General features: G+C 31.2%; 1 protein-coding gene across 5 annotated transcripts; it reads left to right on the top strand.

Annotated features, from left to right (window-relative positions):
* The first annotated feature begins 5000 nt into the window (after positions 1-5000).
* Positions 5001-7482, top strand: LOC112284541 (uncharacterized). 5 transcript variants are annotated; one of them, XR_012217867.2, is made up of 4 exons: positions 5001-5211; positions 5326-6488; positions 6703-6899; positions 7031-7482. XR_012217867.2 is itself a non-coding variant. In XM_090252078.1 (4 exons), exons 1-2 carry the CDS (start codon positions 5875-5877, stop codon positions 6162-6164), a joined length of 189 nt encoding a protein of 62 aa, XP_090108204.1. In that variant the 5' UTR covers positions 5001-5874; the 3' UTR covers positions 6165-6488; positions 6703-6899; positions 7031-7482. The 5 variants fall into 5 exon arrangements, 1 of the variants encoding a protein (XP_090108204.1); XM_090252078.1 differs by having other exon boundaries at positions 5001-5904; positions 6006-6488; XR_012217868.2 differs by having other exon boundaries at positions 5001-6453.
* The last annotated feature ends 15697 nt before the right edge of the window (positions 7483-23179 follow it).

Below are 23179 nucleotides of genomic sequence, written 5' to 3'. Positions count from 1 at the left end.
TTTTTTTAAAGCTAGTGACCATTTATTTTTTATTTTTTGTTTCCATAGGTTTTAGAGACCAAAATTAAAAAGAAATTAAATTAAAGCAATTATGGTATTAATCTTTTAAACCAAAAAATAAAATTGAACCCCATAAAAGAATAAAAAGTAGAATTCTTTTACTAAATAGAAGTCTTATTAGAGGCTTTTATAATGTTAGTAAAGTAAAAATCAAGGTACTAAAACTTATATGAAATATTTTCACTTTGCCTCTTATAACTAATATATTAGTCGATGATTGTCTTATTTTATACCATTATTTATTTATTTCAAATTTACTATGGTATTCAAAAAAATCCAATTATTATAGGCACCTTAAAGGGCCTTCAATTCTTGCTCAAATTCTTCATAATAGACTCATAAGGTGATAAAATTATATTTACCAAAGTCTTTAAAATATGCTCTAATTTTTTAAAAATAAATTCTGAAATTTTCATAAATGTTCCTGTAATTACAATATTAGTTTAAGACTAATTTTCCTTGCTTTGATGATTTTTTAAAAAATAAATTTAAATCAATAAAAAAATCTTATATTTTACATAAATAACTAAAAGATATAAGTTTCTTTCTTAAGCTTCTCCAATCCAGTGATTAATATTTATAGATTTTGAATGAATAATACATGTAGATAAAAGGTCAATATAGATACTAGTCCAACTAACTAAACATTAATTTTGACTATTAAAAACATATATTTATAGAAATAATTGTTAATAATTATAAATTCTATCAATACATCCTATCAATAGAATGTTTATTAAAAATAATGTTTTAATATTTTTCAGATAAAAAATATCAAATTATAAGATTTAAATAATTTTTTTACAAAATAATTAAAATTTAGAAGGTTTTGTAAGTTATAAGAGTCTTGATAAGTAAAAACATTATATAAATAGAACCTTAGTTAGTCTTGGAAGTAATTATTCCAATTAATGTAGTGATTTTACTTCTTTGTAATAATTTGTGTTTAGTTTTTGAAATCAATGTCTAAAATGGTATTTTATTTATATTTATTAATTTTTAGAAATTAATAAATAATAATTATAAAAAATAAAAAATAAAAAACATCATGATTTTTTTACATAGTTATGTAAAAAAATAGATTTTTTTGTTGATTTTAATTAATTTTTTAAATTAAAATTTCCTTATAAGATATAAAAAAGTAGCTTAAATTTGATATTACCATCTTAAAAATATTAAAATATTCTTTCTGATTTTATTAGAATTTAATTAGATTCTATTAATAAAACTTAGAATATTTTTTGAAGATTTTTATTAAAATTATTTTATCATTATTGGAAGCAATTATAAAGAGTCTAAACAAGATTTAAAGGCCTTTTTCCATGTTTATAGGAATTGATTATTTTTTGAATATGATGGTAATATTTAATTTTTAAAAAATAAAAATAAAAATAAAAAATAAATTAAGAAAAACTAGAATGACCAACAACCAGCAGTTGTGGTAGTAGTAGTAGTGGAAGTATAAAATTAAACATATTTGTTTTATTTGGGTTGTAGTACCTTAGAGGTAGTTTAAAAGTTAAGAAAAAGGCTCATGGCCTTTCTAGAATATCCTATACACCACTTGTGAGTCTTAATGAGGCTCAAATACTTAACTACATATTTAAGTTATCTATGAGGAAAATATTAATTACATAATTCTACCATATTTTTTTACATTCTATTGCTAGATAAGTCATTCTAAATCATTTAATTATACCAACCTTGGTTTTGAATTTTTGCAGTAGTGTCGAAAAAAAAGATCTATGTCTTACTATAGATTAAATATCATAATGCTTACATTATAGAGTTATATGAAACAAATCTCAACTATACTTAGAGTTAGAAAGAAAACTTTACAGTTGAAAAATTTACTAATGAAAAACTTTGTTCAACAAGATCTATCGTCATTGTTTCTATGTTCTTTGGTTGGTTTTAGATTGAAGTAAAGGCAATTAGAAAGAATTTTGAGTATAGTCAAGTATAAGAATTTTGGTTACAAATTAAATTTAGAGAAGGTTAGATTTAGCACATTATTTGTGATTGATTACTTGTTTGAGTTTGTGCAATTTAATTTAGCAACAAATGATATTCAATCTATTTTTTATATTAATTATAAGCTCCAAAGAAATATTTAATTTATAATGACAAATAAGCAGGCAAGTGCACTCAGCATTGTTATACTTGACAACCTCATCAAAGTTAGAATTCTTTCTTTTGATGCTTAGAAGGAGAAAAAATAAGATACTTATCTTAGAAATTAATCAAATCTTAGTAGCCTTGTTGGATATGATATATAACTAAATTAGAAATCTAGATAAACTTACTTGACACCATGAGATCTAAATTAGTTATAACAAACATACACCTAAAGACTAGGTTTCTAAAATATGATTACATTAAGTCTTTGCAATGCATTATTTGTCCATAAATTTTTAAATAATAAAAATAGTCATATGATATTTGGATATATTATTCATTGGTAATAGTAAATATTAAATAGTAATCATTGCTTCTAATAAATAATAGCAAAATATTTGACATGTGGGTAAACCTTTTGAAATCTTGATTTTAAGTAACTTAATATTGTGTTATAAATGATCTTTTTAAAATTTTGAGTCTATAAAGTAGACTAAAATATAATCAAAAAATCATTAAGATCTTAGTAATAATGGATATGTGGCAATTCTAAGGGATCCAACTAAGTGCTTGTTATTTTGTGTTTTTATTTGCTTGCATTAGTGGTTGTATAATTATAAGTAATCTATTCTCTTAGCAATTGTATTTTTTAATTTTCAAAATTACTTAATGCACCAGTCTTTATATTTAAATATTCTTTTTAACAATTCAGCTATTATATTTAAGTGACATACAATGTATTCGAATGCTTTTTAATAACTTTTATTATTATTACTATTTATTTATATTAAATTATTTATTATATATATTAATTACCAAAATATATTAATTTTAAAAATATTATAATTTGGATCAAAGGATAAATTTTATTCTTAAAATAATATAACTTATCTTGTAGAAATTATAATAGAATTGAATTATAATAATTAATATACAAAACTAGATTTTTTTTAAATCTTTAGCTCTTATATTCTTTGTCTTCTTCCATGCACTAATATATATATATATATATATATATATACATCAATATAATTGATAAAATTATACTAAATTAAATAATTTATTAAATATATTAATTTAATAATTAAAATTTACTATTTGTAATAATTTAAAATATAATATATATTATTTTATGTAAATTGAATACTTTAAATATTAGGGATATAAATCTTTAAAAACTTTTAAAAAATAATACACTCTTGTATTACTTTAAAAGAGAAAATAGATAATTAAAAGATATACACAAGTTAGAAGGTAGAATGACTATAGCCAAATATAAAGAGACTAAAGAAGTTTGAACTATGACTAGAATAGAAGAAAGGCATTAATAAGAGTAAAAAATACCTTATCTTTATCTCTACACATATACTATCTAGTAAAAAATTAAATGACAATGTTTCATAGACCATATAACACAAATTTAATTTGTAGAATAAGTTTTTGATATGTGCACTACATGGCCAATTTATAATACAAAAGGCTAACATATGCAAAATATAGCCAACTTTTTGGCCAATTTTTCAGTCTACCAATTACTTATAAATACTTATAAAGTCCACTTTTAATAAGATACTATTCACTTTAACTTACTTCTACCTAATTCTACTTATTTTTAGTTATTAAAATATATATACTTTTAAATAATGATATCAAAGACATCTATTATATCAAGTATATTCAATATAATTTATTATATCTTTATTTTATAGCAAATTAGATTAAATTTAGAATCAGATATAATTTATCTATTTAGAATATATATATATATATATATATATATATATATGTTTCTCTATGTATATTTAATCTATTGATAATCCATGTATTATCATCCATCCATAACCTATTGATATTTGAATCAATAAAAATATATGTTTGTATAAAAATTAATAGAAGTCATATATTTTTTAAAAAGACAAAACTTTAAAGACAATAACAAACTATTTTTACCTTTTTTTTTGATTTGTTGATCTTTGAGGTATTAGCATTCTAATAAAAACATTGATTAATTTCTTAATTAAGAAGCTTCAAAATTAATACAATTTATTGGTTTACAACTCCAAAAATCAGTGACTAATTGATAGCAAGGACTTTCTTGGTTGTGGATTTAAATCACTTGGCTCTATTTGCAATTGCATTTCATTGGTGTGATGCAACTATTATCAGTAATTACTAAAAATAAATACAAGATTACTTTTTTATTTTTTATTTTTTTATTATAGAATTCTTAATATTTATTTATTTATTTATTTACTTATTTTCCTTTTTTATGCAATTACATAAGCTTTGTTATACAATATAGTTATTAGAAGTTTTACAATGCTTTCTCTACCATCATTTACATTTCATTGTCTCAATGCAATAACTAGCGGTGGTTTCAACAAATTGATAGCAACGGTGGATCTTCAAATGTTGTTTGTCACAATTATGATAAGATTTGTCGACTTTTATTTTAACTACAATCCTATGTTTTGAGGCAACCCTAGGGGACCCTACGGAGTGCTCGTTATTTTGTGTTGTTACCTGCCTACAGCAATGGTTGCACAGTCACAGGTCGTCTATTCTCTTGGCGACTGCGTTCTTTAATTTATAAATTCCTTGTCGCAGGAGTCTTTGCATTCGAATATTTTTGTTCACAGTTCAATTACTGTGCTAAATTGTCGAACACTGGATTGGAATGCTTTTTGATGGTATTTATTGTTATTACTGTCTATTTTTGCCAAAGCATCACTGCAAGAGAGAGATTTGGCGAACTTGTTGTATTGTGTCTTCTTCGAAGTTCCCAGCCCCAATTGCTTTTTCGAGGTCTTGCGCTGGCCAGTTTTATACCTGCTACAGAAGGAATTGGTTATTTAATTACCAACTGTATGATTGGTGGTTTTATTCATGCAATAGAGAATTATATACCTTGCCACTATTGCACAGTTGCATGATTCTTGCATTCTAAAAAAATCGAATTTGTTTTCACCAAATCTGTTCTTTAACATCGGCTTGAGCACCATTCCTTGATTCGTCTCCAGTAGCATTTACTCGGTAGTTCTCGTGACCCATTTGACTAGCGTTTCCATATATTTTGGATTTCCATCTCACTTTAGGGCAAACACGCATCCAAATTCCTCGATAATGGTGCTGCTGCATGTGAAGCAGAAGGACGACATGCAGTTTTTATTTGAAGCTTCTGCAAAAGCATCCGTGGACAGTGTCGTAAGAGAGCTTGTGGTCGTTTAACAATCTGCAGGTGCGAATCCTAGGCTTCCAAGGTGAAGTCAAGAGGCTTGCTCTCTATGGGCCCGCCAAACATCCCGATGATGATGAGGCCAGCGATGATGAGACACAGAAGGGGAAGAAAATTCGAGGTCCTCACTACAGCGAAGATCCTCACTGTCGCCGAACAGGAGATGAGACCCTGTTTCTCAAATTCTAAAGTCGGTCGGCACTTTGCAGTCGTGATTGCTCCTTTTCACGAAGTACTCTTCTGAGAAGTTCCATCTTTCTAGCGATGCCTGTTACTCCGCTGTTCCATCGAACTTGAAATGATGGACGTGTATTTTCTGCGTTGTGAATGGTCATCCTCAACCTGCTTGATTATTCCTCGCTCAACCTTAACTAAGTAATGTGAAATGAAGTGTATACTTGAATTTTTATGGATTTGTAACAGCCTGCGATCCTGAAGTGTCCAAGCAAATTACTAACACGATGGCGGACGCCGTCGCTCTTGTTTCCAAGGTACTCCTCGTTGTCTCATTTCCGATCTCGTTTGGAAGAGCAGCCTTTAAATCATTTCACGAATAATCACACTGTTCTCAGCTATTTGTAAAAGATGGCAGGAAAAAGTAATGGCCAAGACGTATGTTACCTCACAAATGTTAAAAGACCAACTCAATCTCATCCGTGGTGCTATCACGATTTGTTTTCCTCTAGGATTACCCAAGTGGGATGTTGTCCAGCAAGCGATTTCTGGAACATCCTCGTGTACATTTTTCTAATCTTTTCCTTCCTCTTCGTATTCATGAAATCAGCATTGTGCATGAAATTGGACATTCTGTTGAGAGCTTGAACGCACCCTAATTTGCGTCCATGTGTTGATATTGAGTTGGAGTCTCAAGCATTTGTGGTTTCCCAAAACTTCGTGTTCCCAATTTTCTTCTTCCGTGTGGATAATTATCAGTGAAGGAAAGTCTGGATCCAGATACTACAGGTTTATGGTGGGCAGGCAAATAACTATTGTGAGACAAGTGTTTAAAAGATTACGTTGGCCAGAATGAAAAGACGAAGGTTTCCCCAATCACCTGTTGCTGAGACACACCACTGTAAAGTAACGCTTAAAATGCTCTTTGAACCGTTTTGCAAAGCATATTCCGAGAGGCTGGGCACAAATTACGTTGTTTTTCGTAGTGTGCAACACAAGATAACCATTAAGGTCGTATGCTCATCTTCATTATCTGAGAAGGCTACCAGGATTTGTTGTATTATTGCGAAATCTGTATGAAGTTCTCATCAATAGGACTGGTGAATGTGGAACAGATAATTGTGAAGTTGCTCAGAACGGGAACCAGTAAGCGTCTCTCGAGGTCAGATTTGTCTCTTGTTACTGAAGATGGAATTTGTGGTTTGTGAAGCGCTTCTGGCACGTAGTTCTAGCTGCACCATTGCAGCCAATTGACGCAGATACGCACAAGGCAATGATGGCCCATTATTTCAAGCAGCAAGAACAGCTGAAGGTAAGCCTGCTCAGAAATCCAACATTGAAGCAAACTATGAAATTCTTTACAATCAGTTGTGCCTCGTCCATTACCATTTCGCTGCGACGTTAACCAGAGGCCCGATTACGATGTCTTGGTGCTAGTGGCAGCGAATGGCTGATGACGGGATGAAGCGTACATGAACGCGCAGTGGGCTAATCTTAAAGCTCTCGTCGCAGTTACACGGCATGGCCTCGAATATGCAGTTCAAATAAAGTCTCCAATTGCAGAAGTGAGGCATCTGCCAGTCGTGTAAGCAACTGGATGCAGTGTAGAACAATGTTGGCTGCTTCTGGAGCTTCCTTTGAGATCATTACAACCGACAAGAGCACGTTGCATGACAGAAAACATCACGCAGGAAACATAGATTTGAGGCATTCATACTACTCCGAGGAAGTAACGTGTGCTGGTAGTGACCGCATTTATCTACCACTCTACCATTCTGCTAGTTTGCTAAGAGAAATATGAGTAGCCGTTTGCCCTGCTGAATGACTCTCACCATCTTTATGCTCACAGAAACGTCACTCTTGAAATTCAGCCAGCGGGTCATGATTCGATCGCCTGATTCAGTGCACTGGTGGTGTCTTAGCTTGCGTAGTCTCTACCGCAATGCTGCAGCTAGAGTCTCTACAACGCCCTGCCATTTCCAGCTACAAATTTTGCCACTGCATGCCCAATGCTTGCAAATATGATGCAATGTGGATGTCGCTCACAACCTCCCACATTTTTCCCCTGAGATATTCTACACCATCTCGTCAATGGTGGATACATAATCGAATGATTATAGTTACGTAATGCATGGTAAAGTATATTGATATTAGACTCTGGTATCAAGGGTTGCATAGGAGTGATTGCCACTACACCCTCGGAATCTCGAGCTATGCGACGATCACAGTTTGATCAAGAGCACACCCTCAGGAGTCGTACTGGTGCACCCCCTCTTTCCACTCCTGGTGTGCTTCAAGGAACACCCATTAAGCCCGGGGAATAGATCGAAAATGAGCAGAAACTCTACAACTACGATTGGAACTAATACTAATCAATCAGGTGTAGAGATCATCTCCTAACGTCGAGATTTCAACACGTCTTACAGCCGGGACTGGGCAACTCAGCCCTGAACGCATCCACGGAGGCCACATAAAGCTCAGCAACTCGGAAGCATGATGAAGGGGGCACTGACAGACAGCACGGTCTTGGGGGCGAAGTCCCCGAGCTTCCCCTCTGAAGCATGGGCTTCGTTGGTTGCCACGTAGGATGGCTCCGTTCAACGCATGCACCGCACACAACTACACGGTCTATTGGATGGTATTATTCATCAATATCCTTTTCATCCAGCCCAACACACATCCTCGGCCCCCCTGCTCCTTCACTTCCCCTCGCTCTCGCCGCGAAACCCTCGCAACTATGTGCTCTCTCCTCGCTTCGAATTGCTTTAAGCTGTTGTGACATACACGCCGTGACTTCGCTATGCCGCATGAAAGCAACTTGAGATCGAGGAGCCGTTGATGGTAATAATCCTGTGGTTTTCTCTTTTTCTGGTTCCGAGATTGTTACGATGGCTTTCTATGTTTCGAATATAGTGCTCGAGGTTATGCTTGGAAGCTAGATAGTAGGCTCGATCGGCACAATCGTATTGCATAAGCTCATGCTTGTTGTATCCCATGCAAGTGCGTGAACAATCAAGTGTGCTCGGTCAGTCGCAATGGCATCGTGAGCTTTCGCTCAATCCGTTCAGCAACTCATGCTTGGAACGACAAAATGAATGTCGTTGCAGATTTATTGTGCATCCTGTGGATAAGGGCCATGAAATCATACTGTACAGTGAAATGAATGCCATCACAGAAGATCATAGATTCACATCATTGCTAGAGAAATATTTATTCAAAAGTATTTGATTTATGAAGTAATTTGTAGATGCACTGAAAGCGTCGATGTTATTGATATTTGTTACACATTCAACTATTTTGACACAAGGCGCCATAGCACAACCTCACCCTCGGCATCTCCTAATACTAACCAAATAGTGGAGTTCACCATTGTTTCCGTGGGTGGTGGCATAGATGATGAAATGAAAGCGGAAATTGATCTCACACCCGTAGCGTGTAATCGCACTGATGTCTAATGGAATCCAGACTCTCTGGATCCCAAATATGTACAAGTTGCATTGCATAATCGTGCTTAGAATTCAAGATTGTATACACGAGGCAACATAAACTGGCGCTTTCAGAAATGATGGCACTCCTTTGAGAAAGGCAAGAGTCTTGATGAACACTTACCAGGTCAGTCCCTCCACTGAAGAAGAAGTTGCTTGTTGCCGTTAAGGCGTGTACCAATAAGCCTTCATGTGCAGCTTTTACTTAAGCCTTCATTTGCAGGGTTAACTTCCGCCACACGTGTAAAATAGAACAGTTCGCTCCATATGAAATCATCATATGAATAGAGAAAGTATTGCAACTCCATATTGAGTTGATGTGTCCAACCTCTTGGATGAATTGATTGAGTGTAATATTGTTGGAGTGAATGATTGTGTTTGTATAGCACAAGACTTAGATAATATTTAAAGATTTGTAAAACATAGAAGACTTGGGTGAAGGGTGAAGTTTATGTAATTGATTGTATAGGTTGGATTCTGAAGTTAGTTTATTCAAAGAATAAGCCTTGATATAATTGTGATGCAGAGCTTGATTGATATATATATATATATATATATATTTCAGCATGTTTTAAATTGTAATTGAGTCATTGGTATAATATGTAATTAAGGAAATACAATGAATTGGAGAAACAAGCTAACATGATACAAAATTATCATGGTGCTATAGAAAAATGTTCTAGTTTAATATTTATCAAAGATATGAATTAGTTTGTATAAAACATATTGAAGGATTGACATATAAATGAATTATATCAATATTTATATTATTTTTTTGTAAGGGTTTTATGGTAACCAAATAAGATTTCAAGAATCTATGGTTATTTGAGTAATCAAAAGAGTATATTTAAGAATTAAATATTACTAATTTTTTAAGGTATGAATATTAATCATAATAATTTTGTATAGATGATGAGAGATTTGAGATGAACAATTATGAATTATTTCACTTGTATATGTGAACATTCATTATACATAAAACATTGAGAGATGGTAAAATTTTATTGAAAGAATCAAAAATTTAATTAAAGATTTACTTATTTTATTTTATTTTATTTTATTTTTTTTGTTTTATTTTTTTTCATATATAAAATATTAAAAAATTTATTTGCTATCTTAATAAGTATTTTTAGTGATAAAAATTTATTTAAATGATGTTAAGTGTTTAATGAGGTTGTATTCATGTGATTGTAGACAAATTACACATATTATTCAAACATTTACTATGTCCAATCTTGTGAAGTTCTTTTTAAAGTATGTTTCAACAATATGGATGTTATTTATTTGTTGTGTATTAGAATTTGCAATAGTTATGGAATTTTGTAACAAGTTTGTAGAGAATATTAGGATTGTATTCAAAGCAAGAAAAGTTTGCATAAGAGATATGCTTATTTAATACCAAAACTATAATAAAAAAATTGAAATTTTATTGAAGATCAAAGTTTTTTTAAATAGAAATCAACATGCAAATATATACAAACTGCTTGGCCATATTATCAAAGTATTTGTTGGCTTGAGAGCTTGTATTAATAAAAGAGGTATATATGAAATTTTATTTTGTGAATTTTAATATACAACATTAAGGATATACATGTTGATAAAAGAGTGTATACAACAATGTTGGTGTGAAGTAAGTATCTTTCAAAAGGAAAGCAAGGAAATGTTTAGAGAGTTATTGTGGCACTTAAAAACTTATTACAATTGAACTACTTTAAAAATAAAGTCCAAAAAAGTTGGAAGACATTATACCAATATTGTTTGATGTTTCTACTTATGAAAAAGTAAAACATGATGGTAAAGAACTTCACAAAAGATTAGAGTGTATAAGTAAAGATGTGCAATTTGAAGATCATGGATTAGAAAACTATCTATTAATAAGGTTAATGGACTTATGATATATAGAAGGTGGAGAATTGAATTTTTTGGAATTATCACGTGATATAAAAAGTTTAGAGCTTGTGAAAGCTATAAATGATGGTTCTTATAAAAAAATTCATAAATCAAGGTTGTTTAGACTTTCAAGTAGAATAAAAATAATAAATGTTGCTTTTAATGAAATCTTTATGTAAGAAGTAGATATCTTAGCTAATTCAAACCATTCAAACTTGATCAAATATTATGCTACAAATAGTAATACAAATGAAAGTGGTGAGTCTTCAACAATGAATAACTCAAGTGAAAAAATATATTTGGTAATGGAATTGATGCAAGAAAGTTTAAACAATATATTAGAGGAAAAAAGATCAATGCCATATTACTTTCTTATTGATGTTATTTATGAAATTACAAGAGGGATGTATTATTTGCATGACATGAAAATTGCTCATCAAGATCTAAAGCCAAAAATATGCTATTCAATATTATAGATGATGGTAAATTTAACAATGGTTTTCAATATGCAATTGCTAAGTTGATTGATTTTGGTTGGTTAAAGATCAATGTAGGAAGAAAATCAAAATTAAAGAAAATAATCATATGTATGGAAATTTGAATTACAAAGCTTCAAAGGTAATAAAAATCACAATGGAATTAATAAAGATTTGTACTTTTGAAGTAGATGTATATTCATTTGCAATCACATGTTCTAAGATTCTTTCAAAAAAGATCTATTTGATGGTATAATGAATAAAGGAAAATTATTAAAAAGATTTGAAGAAAAAAAAGACCATATTTACCTTCAAATATTGAAGAAATATTGAAGAAAAACACTTTGTGGGAATTGATATAGAAAAAACACCTTGTTTTGGAGCATTTAAGAAAGAAGATTATGAAAAAGAAGATATCAAAAGATGTATAAGTTCATGTTCTATTGATATGTCTTATATTAGAAATTTTATTAGATGTATATATTGACTTGATTTTTTTGATTTTAAAATTTATTTATTCAAATATGTATTTTTTAATGATATTAAATTATTAAAATATGAAGATGTCATTAGATTACATTATTAAAACTATGACAAAAATTGTATTTTTTTTTATTAACATGATGATTTAGTTATTTGAGCAAGAACTTCATTATGAAGACAAGTTAATGGATGTGAAAGAATATTTACCAAACATCAAAGAACTATGTGTGAGTATAATTAAATAGCTCTAATGGTTAGTTGTAATCACTTGGATGATTTTTATCATATTTTTATTAATTTTAATGCTAAAATGATTAATTAATGAATCCAAATTAGTTTTTAATGATAAATTTTATTGTATTTTTTAGGTTAATAATTAGATAGATACTTCTAATTATTAGATTAAATGATTAATAAAAAAAATTTAAAATAATAAATTTAGAAGATTTATGATTTTTTTTTATCTTGATTTGGTTTAATTTTTTTTTTTGAAAATTAAAACTAATATTTTAATAGAATTTCTTTTTTAATTTGTAGAGATTATATCTTGGATTAATCCACAATCATAATATTCAATCTTAAGGCTAATCTCTAATTTTACTATGGTTAGAAACCTCTCAAACCTAATCACTCTATTTTCCTAATTAATCTCAAGATTTTGAAGTTAAAATTCCATTTTGCAATTTAAAATAGATCAAAAATATAAAATCTAATTGTTAAAATTAATAATGAACTTTAGAAGATAGAGATGAGCTATTCTTTGTGGTGGAGTTTTCTCTCTAAGTGATTTTTCATCTAAACAGTTTTCATCTAATTTTTGAAAATTCATTCATAAACAAATTCATACACAAACCATCTGTTTTAACCTAAATTTTCCTAACCTAAAATTTCAACCCTACTCTACTTGCGACGTCACCATTCAGGAATCCTCACAAAAATGGAGAAATTTGCCACTGCGTAGTTCTACTGCTGAAAGAGAGAATTTCGCCTCTGATTGCTTTGTGGCAGTTGAACCGTAATCCGCTACTTGAAGCACCGCACCCTCATAACAGCGTTCCGCCGCAAACAAAAAAAACAAGAGAATTATGCAGACGACAGCACCGCCGCTCCACCACCTCGGAGAAGATGTTGACGAAGACTTGAATTCCGCAGCCGACCTCGATAAAGTCAACACGATTAGGTTGAATGCTGTAGGAAGAACAGAGGTGGAGGCAATTTCCATTGAATCCCAAGCAGCGGAGTTAATCAAACGAGTGAGCGAACACATACTAAAAAACAAATCAGCAACCAAGGTGATCCCTGGCTGCCGCGACTATGCCGAACACAACAGATCACCAACCGAATCAAGCAAAGAGCCCAACGCTGTTGAATACAGCAACAATATGAGCTTGCAACCACCACGCGTGAGAGCCTGATCAGCCACTAACTCCCGAATCGCAGCCACTAGCCGACAAACTTGAGTGCCAGAATTATCAAATAATAGGGGCTCGATTTTCCAGGTGCCTTCAATTCTTATTTTGGCAAGCTAGTATTTCACCTACGAATGTATTGACATATCACCATATGTGTGCTTCTACCCTGATCCACCAAAACACAGGCATTCAAGTGCTAGAAAGCCACAAAAACGTGCAACTCGCAAGTTGCTCAAATCCCACAAGCCGTGGTGACCATCATCTTGTAACACCTTGCGGTACTTAACCTCCTCAATATTTTTTTTTATAACACGTTTATTGCTGAGATCAGTGAGGATGTTGTATACTGCATCTGGAGGTATTCCAAGTTCAAAACGTGAATCAAATTTGCACAAAGCTTCTTTTGGTACTGTCACCTCCAGAATTAGAATCTCATCGATCCAAGAGCTATACCATCCCCATGCTGCGAGCTGTCTCTCTAGTCTATTTTGAAAACCTTGTTCAACCTTGGCTGCAGCAGGTTTTGCTACAAGCGAGTCTTTCACTCCAAAAATAGACCAAATTTGACTCATCAAATCGCCCTACCAAACTGTAACAAGTACCCCAATTTCTCCAGACTATTGTGCTCTCCTATACTACTACAGAGCGCTTATTATAAGCAATGGTAATCAAAATGCCTTCCGGTGTTCTGCATTACCACCTTACTAATTAGAAGTAGATCAATGGCATGCACGATATGCCTCCTAATGAAAGCTTAATGTAGTGAGTGAGATCTCCTCAACCAATACATGTTTTTCTTCTTCGTGCTGCTGGAACTCATACTCGCCGAATGCCAAACGCTAGGTAGAGGGTCGACGCCAAGGAAGTCAGGGACAAGAACGAGTTGGAAACTTGAAAAACAAGCAATAGCTCTAGCCGCAGCACCGATCATCACAATTACAATCTGGTACAGGCCTAACTACCACCAGTAATCAACGGCACTGCCGCACACAAAAAAATTCATAATGTGTTGATGGCATTGTAAAGACCGCAAGGAGCCACCAACAGTAACAACCACCGAAGTGCCAACACTGCAACTTCTCCAACAAACAAAACCTTCGTCGGCACCACCGACCACCTAGATCGCAAAGCACAAAAAACAAGGAGAGAGCTGATCTTCCACCACCGCTGACAACAGCAACCGTAGCTAAGTCCCCGCTGCGCACTGCCTCTGAACCAGCTATCCGCACAGATGGGAAAAGAAAAGAAAAACAGAAACGCCGATCTCCACCGTAGCACCAGTGCAGCTTCCAAGTCGAACCGAGCGTGCGCTTGACCGCCGTCGCTCTAATGCAACTTCCAGAGGAAATCAGCAACCGTCGCCGTTGAACTCAAACCTGCAGCAACAAAGAGAACAAAAACACAGGTGGAAAAAACAAAGGAACAGGAAGAAATATTCGTTGCAGTCCGAGCTCCCGAACTCAACACGGGAAAAAATCTGAGAGAGAGGGGGGATCCGGGGCGGCCCCTATCCCTATTGGTAAAGAGACTGCCGCAGCCCTCTTACCCTTGTCATCATCTTCTCCTATTTTTTTTTTTTTTTTTTTTTTTTTCCTTCTCCTTTTGGATTTTCATTTCTTCTACTGTATTTTTTCTTTTCCTATTCTTTGATTTGCTTTCAACTTTTCGTAAAAAAATTATTTTTCCTATTATTATATATTTTTTAAGAACTATTAATCTTTATTTTTCTTTTCTTATCTTTTGACTATAAGGACTACTCTTATTAAACCATCATCTAGTATAAGTTAACAAAAAAAATATTCATCATGGAAATTTGTCTTAATAAACTCTATCCTAAGTTGTAAATCTGTTTTTAGCAATCTATTTTCTATTTTCCTTAAAAAAATTACTACTAACTCACAAAAGTTGCGGATTACCTTCTTCTAAACCGATATTGTTCCTAGTATTTTCTTTGTTCTCAAGTCCTTTCTTCTACTTATCTTGAGTGATATTAGATATTTTTTTGAATCTTATTATGGCAAAGCTTGTTGAAATGAAGAGTGCAATGGCACAAATGCAAGAATAATTATAGGAGTTGATGCTTGCGATGCATCAACTTAGCTTACCACCACAAGGATCAACAAGAATGGCAGGAAGTGAGGATATAGAGATGATTAGAGCTGCTTCCACATCTACACCAAATCATATCCTTCCACCCACGGTAGAACATCTTTCAAGTATTAGAGAACCAAGAGTTACTTTGTTAGAGAAGTTTGATGGTACAAAATCCAAATTTTGAGGATTTATCAATCAAGTACAACTTGTCATTGAACTTCAACATCAAAGCTATTCAACTTCAGGATCAGAAGTTAGATTCATTGGTATACTTCTATATTAAAATTCAGCACTATTGTGGTTTTCATCTTTTCTTGAACGATGAGATCTAATATTAGATAATTTGGAGGTATTTTTGGTGAAATTCGAGTCCATATATGGAGAACATGATATATTTCATGTTGCAACCAATAAGATCCGTATTTTACGACAAAGTAATCAATTTGTAATGTTATATGCTTCACAATTTTGACAACTTGCAACTGATATCAAGTAGGATGATGCTACACTTATTAGCCAATTTTTCTATGGATTGTAAGATGAAGTAAAGAAATTGATGCTGAACTTACCTGATTCTCAAACATTGAGTCAAACAATTGACTTTGTTGTAAAATGTGACAATCGACTTTTTGAATTTCAATGTAAGAGTTGCACAAATGAGCCTCAATGTTACTACAATTCAAAGGTAATGCCAACATCTCCTCAACACATATTTTTAAAAGTAAAGGATATGTAAATTGATGTGGTACATTTTAAACCTCTTATCGAGTAAGAAAAGACTCATTGCCGTCAAAAAGGATTGTACTTATATTGTAGAGAACCTAAATACACTTCTCAACATTGTCCAAAGAAGTGACAAAATCACAAAATGAAGAGCACATCTGTCAAAGAAGACAATGTGTCAAAAAACAAATTTGTCTAGCTACAATAGGGATAGTGCGGCAAGAATCTTGTACAATTTTTAATGAAGGTCTTAACCATCTCCTTATTTTATAATAGATATGTATTCAGGACCTAATAATTATAAAGCCTCTACCTTGATAGATTCAAGAACCTCAGCTTATTTTTTATACGTAGAATTTGTTAAAAGTCATAAAATACCGTTGGTACAAAAAACCAAACATGTTCATGTAAAAGTCGTAGATGGTCATCTATTGTCTTCTGGAGATGTTATTCATGAAACACTTCCTATAGATGTAGTAATAAATGGTCATAGTAGTTGCGTAATCTTTAATATAATTAGATCTCCCTCTAATCTAGTCATTTTAGATTTATCATGGTTAGAAAAGTATAATACTTCTATAGATTGGAATTCTTGTACCTTTGCTTCTTTAAAAGCATAATTAAGAGTGAAATTAATCGAGTAGAAAGTCATAAGTCTAATACAATTAAACCTATGTTTATAGGTACAAGAGCTTTCTTTCATGCTGCAAAAGGAGGGTCACCTTTTGTCATTTATGCCACACCTATTTCTAATCATGCGAAGACTTCAAGTGGTATTCCAAGCCAATATCAAGAATTTCAAGATATATTTGAAGAAGAAGAATGTGGATACTCTTCCAGAACATCATCTCTATGACTACTCAATTGACCTTCAAAAAGGAATACAACCACCATTTGGACCAATATTGGTTTATCACAAAATAAATTGGTTGAATTCAAGGAATATATTAAAGAAAAATTGGCCAAGAATTTCATATGCCATTCCAAATCACCAACAAGAGCTTTAATCTTATTTGTGAAGAAGAAAGATAGGTTATTATGGATGTATGTTGATTATCAAAGACTCAATAAGAACACCATCAAGAATAGGTATCCTCTACCTTTGATATCTGGATTTCTTGATCAACTAAATCAAGCTAATATCTACACAAAAATAGATCTATGAGGAGCATACAATCTAATACATATTAAAGAAAGAGATGAATGGAAGACTATGTTTTAAACTAGGTATGGGAATTTTGAATACAATGTTATGCCTTTTGGATTTACAAATGCACCAGCAACTTTTAAATATTTAATGAATGATGATTTTCAAGAGTTTTTCAATGGTTTTTTTGTCTGTTATCTGGACAACATCTTGATCTATTCTAAGAACACAGATGCACATGAACTTCATGTTTGTCGTGTGTTACAAAAATTAAGAGATGCGGGACTCTTTGCCAAGATAAAAAAGTATGTATTCCATAGTACTCAAGTTGACTTCTTAGGATACATCATTTTAAATGATGGAGTTATGATAGAACCTAAAAAAGTTCAAATAATTATGGATTGGAAGATTCTAAAAACGATAAGACATGTCTAATGCTCTTTAGGCTTTGCCAACTATTATCTGATCTTCATCAAAGACTTCTTTCAAATTACAGCTCTACTTACACGTTTGACTTGCAAAGATAAACTTGAGTAGAGCAAAGAAGGTGAAGTGTCTTTTGAAACTTTGAATTCGGCCTTTATTTTTACACCAATCTTATATCACGTCAAATTTTCTAAGGCATTTTTTATAGAAACAGATGCATCAGATTTTGCTTTAGATGTCGTATTATCACAAATGAGAACAGATGATAAACTTCATCCAATGGCTTTTCATTCCAAAAACTTTTCAGCAGTCGAGATTAACTATGAAATCCATGACAAAGAGCTTCTTACAATCATGGATTCATTTCAAGAATGGCCTCATTATCTAGAAGGCACTTTCAATTCAGTCATCATATATACTGACCACAAGAATCTTGAGTACTTCATGTCAGCACGTATTTTGAATCATTGCTAAGCCCGTTGGAGCATGTCTTTATCAAGATTTGATTTCAAGATCACATATCAATCCAAAAAATAAAAAGGTTTATCAAATACCTTTTCTAGATGTTTTTATCTTACACCAAAAGAAAGAGATGCATCTTTTGATCAACAAAGAACAATTCTCTTGAAGCCAGAGCATTTTTATCTTTGAATAATGAAATCAATATTGACTATTGATTCAACCCTTGTGAAATAAATCTAATCAAGTATATCTTTTAATCTTCTTGTTCACAATATCAAGAAACTTTCTTCTAAGCATCAAGATACTTCTAAGTTTGAGTTCAAAAATAACCTACTCTATTTCAAAAGTCAATTATATGTTTCAAAAGAAAAAATACAAATACTGATTCTTCAAGAATGTCACGACTTTCCAACAATAGGATATTTTGGATACAATAAGACTTTGGAGCTTATATCCAGAGATTTTTGGTGGTTACAAATGTAGAAGGGTGTGAAAGACTTTGTTCAGTCATGTGACATTTATTCAAGATCGAAAACTCTTTCTCATTGACCTTATGGACTTCTTCAACCATTACATATTTCAGAACAACCATGGTCTTTTATTTCTATGGATTTCATCATGGATCTTCCAATCTTAGGTTCTTATGATTCTATATTGATGATGGTAGATCGTTTTACTAAGATGGCACATTTTGTACCATGTACAAAATCTATTACAGGTGAAGAAACAACTAAGCTCTTTTTTGACAGTATCTATCGCTATTATGGATTATGCAAGGATATTATATCAGATAGGAGAACTTAATTTATATCACGATTTTGGCAAACTCTTTTTAAGATTCTAAAAGTGGATATAAAACTATCTTCGATATTCCATTCTTAAATTGATGGACAAAAAAAGCGTGTTAATGAAGTTTTGGAGTAGTATTTAAGATGTACTATCAACTACCAACAAGATGATTGGATAATTCTTTTGCCATTGGTAAAGTTTGCTTATAATAACATGGTACATTCTTCTACAAAACAAACACCTTGCTTTGCCAATCATGGTTATCATTTATGACTTGATACTTTTGACTTTTCAAAAGTTGATAATCTTACGACAAAAGATTTGGCAAATCATTTATCAGAACTACATGCAACAATGAAGGCACAATTAAAAGAAGCTCAAGAATAACAAAAGATCAATGCAGATGTCTATCAAAAGGAATAATCACCATAAAACATGGGTGACAAGATATGGTTACTTCATTGCAATATCAAGACAACTTGTCCTTATAATAAATTGGACTATCGAAGGCTTGGACCATTTTCTAATTTTGTACAAATCAATCCAGTTGCATATCATTTACACCTACCGAAGTCAATGAAAATCCATCTTATATTCCACGTATCTCTTCTTGAACCATACAAGATAGTGTACATATCAAGAAAAAGAAAAGCTCCACTTCTTCTTATAAAAGTAGACAATAATGAAGAGTTTGAAGTGGAAGAAGTCCTAGATTCAAGGCATCACCAAAATAAATTAGAATATCTTATCCATTAGCGGGGATATGATATTAGTGAATGCACATGGGAGCCAGTAAAGAATCTTACAAATACAGCAAAGAATGTGGAGGCTTTTCATTGACAACATCCATCAAAATCAAGATAAAAACCTTCTTTATAAAAGAAACAAGATCTGGGCTAGATAATATTCTACTTTCAATCTTTTTTTAAAGCTTCTTTGTAGTTGTGACATTGAGGAGATAGAGAATCAACAACCAATGGATTCGACTGAAGAGCCTTTGTTTGTTGACCTGTCGAATGAGACATTACGATTATCACAACCTTTAAGACAACGCAATCGAGATGAAGAACCTCAAGAATGACATATTTTTCCTCGAATAGATGGCGAGATACAATGCATTTGGTATCACGACCTTGGAAGAGACTCCTGATGTTTGGTAATTTTATTAGAAGTAGGAACAACTCTTGACAGTGTTCCAAATATTTTATTTGAAAGAAGTTATGAAGCCTTCAACAACGATCAGATAACAGGGCAGTCTTCCCGCCTTGATATGGGACACTATCAATGGTTGAGAGGCCCTATCAACCATCTTCAAAGACAACAAAGATCTGAGTATGTGGTGAATATAATTCATAGCATCATAAATTTCTTTAATATATGATGATCGCTCTTCGTGGAACTCGTCTCTAGAAGGGGGGGTAATATCATGGACATATGTATGTAAACTAGTAATTACTTGTATAAATAGGTAGAAGTAAGTAGAAGTAGATAAAAGTAAGTTAATTCTATAATATCTTTTATGGAAGCCTCTTAGAAGCTTTACAGACATTGCTTTGACTTTATAGGTGTCTTTAATTGACTTTTTGGATTAGAAACGTAGTCAAGAAGTTGGCCATGTGCCACACATGTTGTTAGTTTGAAGACCAATTGTCTTTCTTTATTAAAAGACATAGCATACTTTTAGTAATAAAAACTAAGCATATGTATATAATAGTTATTAATGGTTGTCTTTTTATCTTTAAGAAATGTTACCTATAAAACCATTCCTATAGATATAGTAACAAATGTTTATAATAGCTTAGTAGCATTAAATATTATTAGATTTATTTTTCAGCTAATTATTCAAGATTTATTTTGACTAAAAAAGTATGATCATTGGATAGACTAGGTTTTTTATAATCTTGATTTTTTCTATAGTAAAAGCAAACTTTTACTAATTAAGAAGTGAATCATAAGTCTATAATAATCAAATTTTAATTTGTAAGAGGAAGAATTTTATGAATATTATAAAAAATAATTATATTTGTAGTATATGGAATATATTTATTTTGAATAATAAAAAGACTTGAAGCAACATTTCAATCCAATATAAAGATTGTCTAGATTGTCTAGATTTAAAAAGAAGAATGTAGATATTTTTTTAAAGCATTATTTTTATAATTACACAATTGATCTTCAAGAAAGAGTTCAATTTTCTTTTAATTAATCTATACATTATCTTTAAATAAGTTGGCTTCACTCAAAGGAAGTATTAATAAGAATTTGGCCAAGAATTTCATACACCAGTAAAAATCTTTATCTAAAGCTATTATCTTTTTTATAAAGAAAAAAGACATATCAATATGAATGTATGTAAATTATTAAGAATTTAACAAGGTTACTATTAAAAATAGTTATACTTTATTTTTAATATTAAAATTTTTAGATCAATTGAATCAAGCTAAGATCTATATCAAAATAGATCTAAAAAGTACATACAACCTAATATGCATAAAAAATTCCTTATAATTGATCTTATAGACTTTTCTAGCTATTACCTATATTAAAACAACTATGGTCTTTTGTTTTTGTGGATTTTATTATAGATCATTCAATTTCAAGCTACAATTACTTTATATTTATAATGTTAGATTGCTTTACTAAAATGATACATTTTGTACTATATACAAAAACTATCACAAATGAAGAAACAACTAGATTTTTTCTTGACAATATCTATTGCTATTATGGACCACTAAGAATTTTATATTAGATATATGTACTCAATTTATATCTAAGTTTTGAAAAACCATTTTAAAATATTAAAGCGGAACATAATATTATTTTTTATTTTTATAATCAAAATAATGAATAAATAAAGCAAGTGAATTAAATATTAAAGTAGTATTTGTAACATATTATTAGATAATTCTTTTGTCATTGACAGAGTTTATTTGTAATAATACAACATTTTGTTTTACTTCAGAATTATAAGTATATGCTAATTACAATTATCATCCATAATTTTATACTTTTGACTTTTCAAAATTTGATAATTTTATGGCAAAGGTTTAACAAATTAATTTTTAGAATTACATACAACAATGAAGGAAAAATTAAATGAAACTTAGAAACAAAAAAAAATCAATACAAATATTTATTGCAAAGAACAACCTTGATTCTACATTGGCAACAAGATTTTATAAGTTGATTACATGTTTCACACATTAGAAACTTGTGGTACAAATTAATCATGTAGTACTAATGTTGGAAACTTGTCTTGCAAATTAATTAAGTATCAAATGATCTACAAAATATTATCATTTAATTCTTTAATTAGATAGTACTTATAAAAACAAGAATTAATCATTCCTCATTCTTGTCAATGCCTTTCTTGTTTCTAGTCAAATTTTAAGAATCTTTAGTCTTTGTGTATTTGGTAATAGCCATTTTAATGCTTTGATTTTCTTTTTTGCTATATCACTTTGATATGTATCTTATTATTCATACTTACATTCCTCAAGTTCTTATCATTAACAAATATCTTCTTTTGTTTGTTTACATTTCTTGAATTCTTGTTATTAAAGCTTAAACTCAAATAATAAGTACTAAATTTCAAATTTTGATTCAAGCAATTAATTATTTATAATTGTTACAAATCAAAGAATAAATTTTTATATACTTACATCAATAAACTTTTATTTTCATGATACACTCCACATCCTTCCAATTTGGTGATAAAATTGGAAATCTCAAACAAATTAAAAATCATATATTACATTTCTTATCATTTAGAATACTAAACTATATCAACCGTCCAAAAGTAACCTTCAATTTCTAACCAATATCTCCCTTATAAGAAAGGAGACATGCAATTATTCCTCATAGATCTGGGTTGATAAATAAATCATTGTTCCTAAACTCTAAATAAATCTGGAAAAAAAATACTTGCTTTGACATAAACACCAAAATGTCCAATGCTCTCAGAATATTCATCTGTGATATAGTTTTCTCATATCTCATTCACAAACCAGTTACCGAGCCCACCTGCACAAATATATCATGAATTGTTTCGAATACGAGGCACATCCGTCTACTAACTTGCAAGAGGCATATCCACGTGTGCAAAAACAATATCGTCCACAAATTTAAAACACGCGAGGCCTGGTAACCTGTGTCAAGCTAAGTTCCTGGGTTCCACACAACAATATCCGACGAACATCACA

This window comes from Physcomitrium patens, chromosome 7 (assembly GCF_059467195.1).
Source record: "Physcomitrium patens ecotype Gransden chromosome 7, ASM5946719v1, whole genome shotgun sequence".
NCBI lineage: Eukaryota > Viridiplantae > Streptophyta > Bryopsida > Funariales > Funariaceae > Physcomitrium > Physcomitrium patens.
The sequence above is the reverse complement of the archived record's forward strand: the minus strand, read 5'-3'. Positions and strand labels throughout refer to the sequence as shown.

Coding starts and splice junctions, on each gene's coding strand:
- LOC112284541 (XM_090252078.1), top strand. CDS start 5,875: ATGGCGGACGCCGTCGCTCTTGTTTCCAAG. Junction 5,905..6,005: donor CCGTCGCTCTTGTTTCCAAG/GTACTCCTCGTT, acceptor AAAAGATGGCAG/GAAAAAGTAATGGCCAAGAC.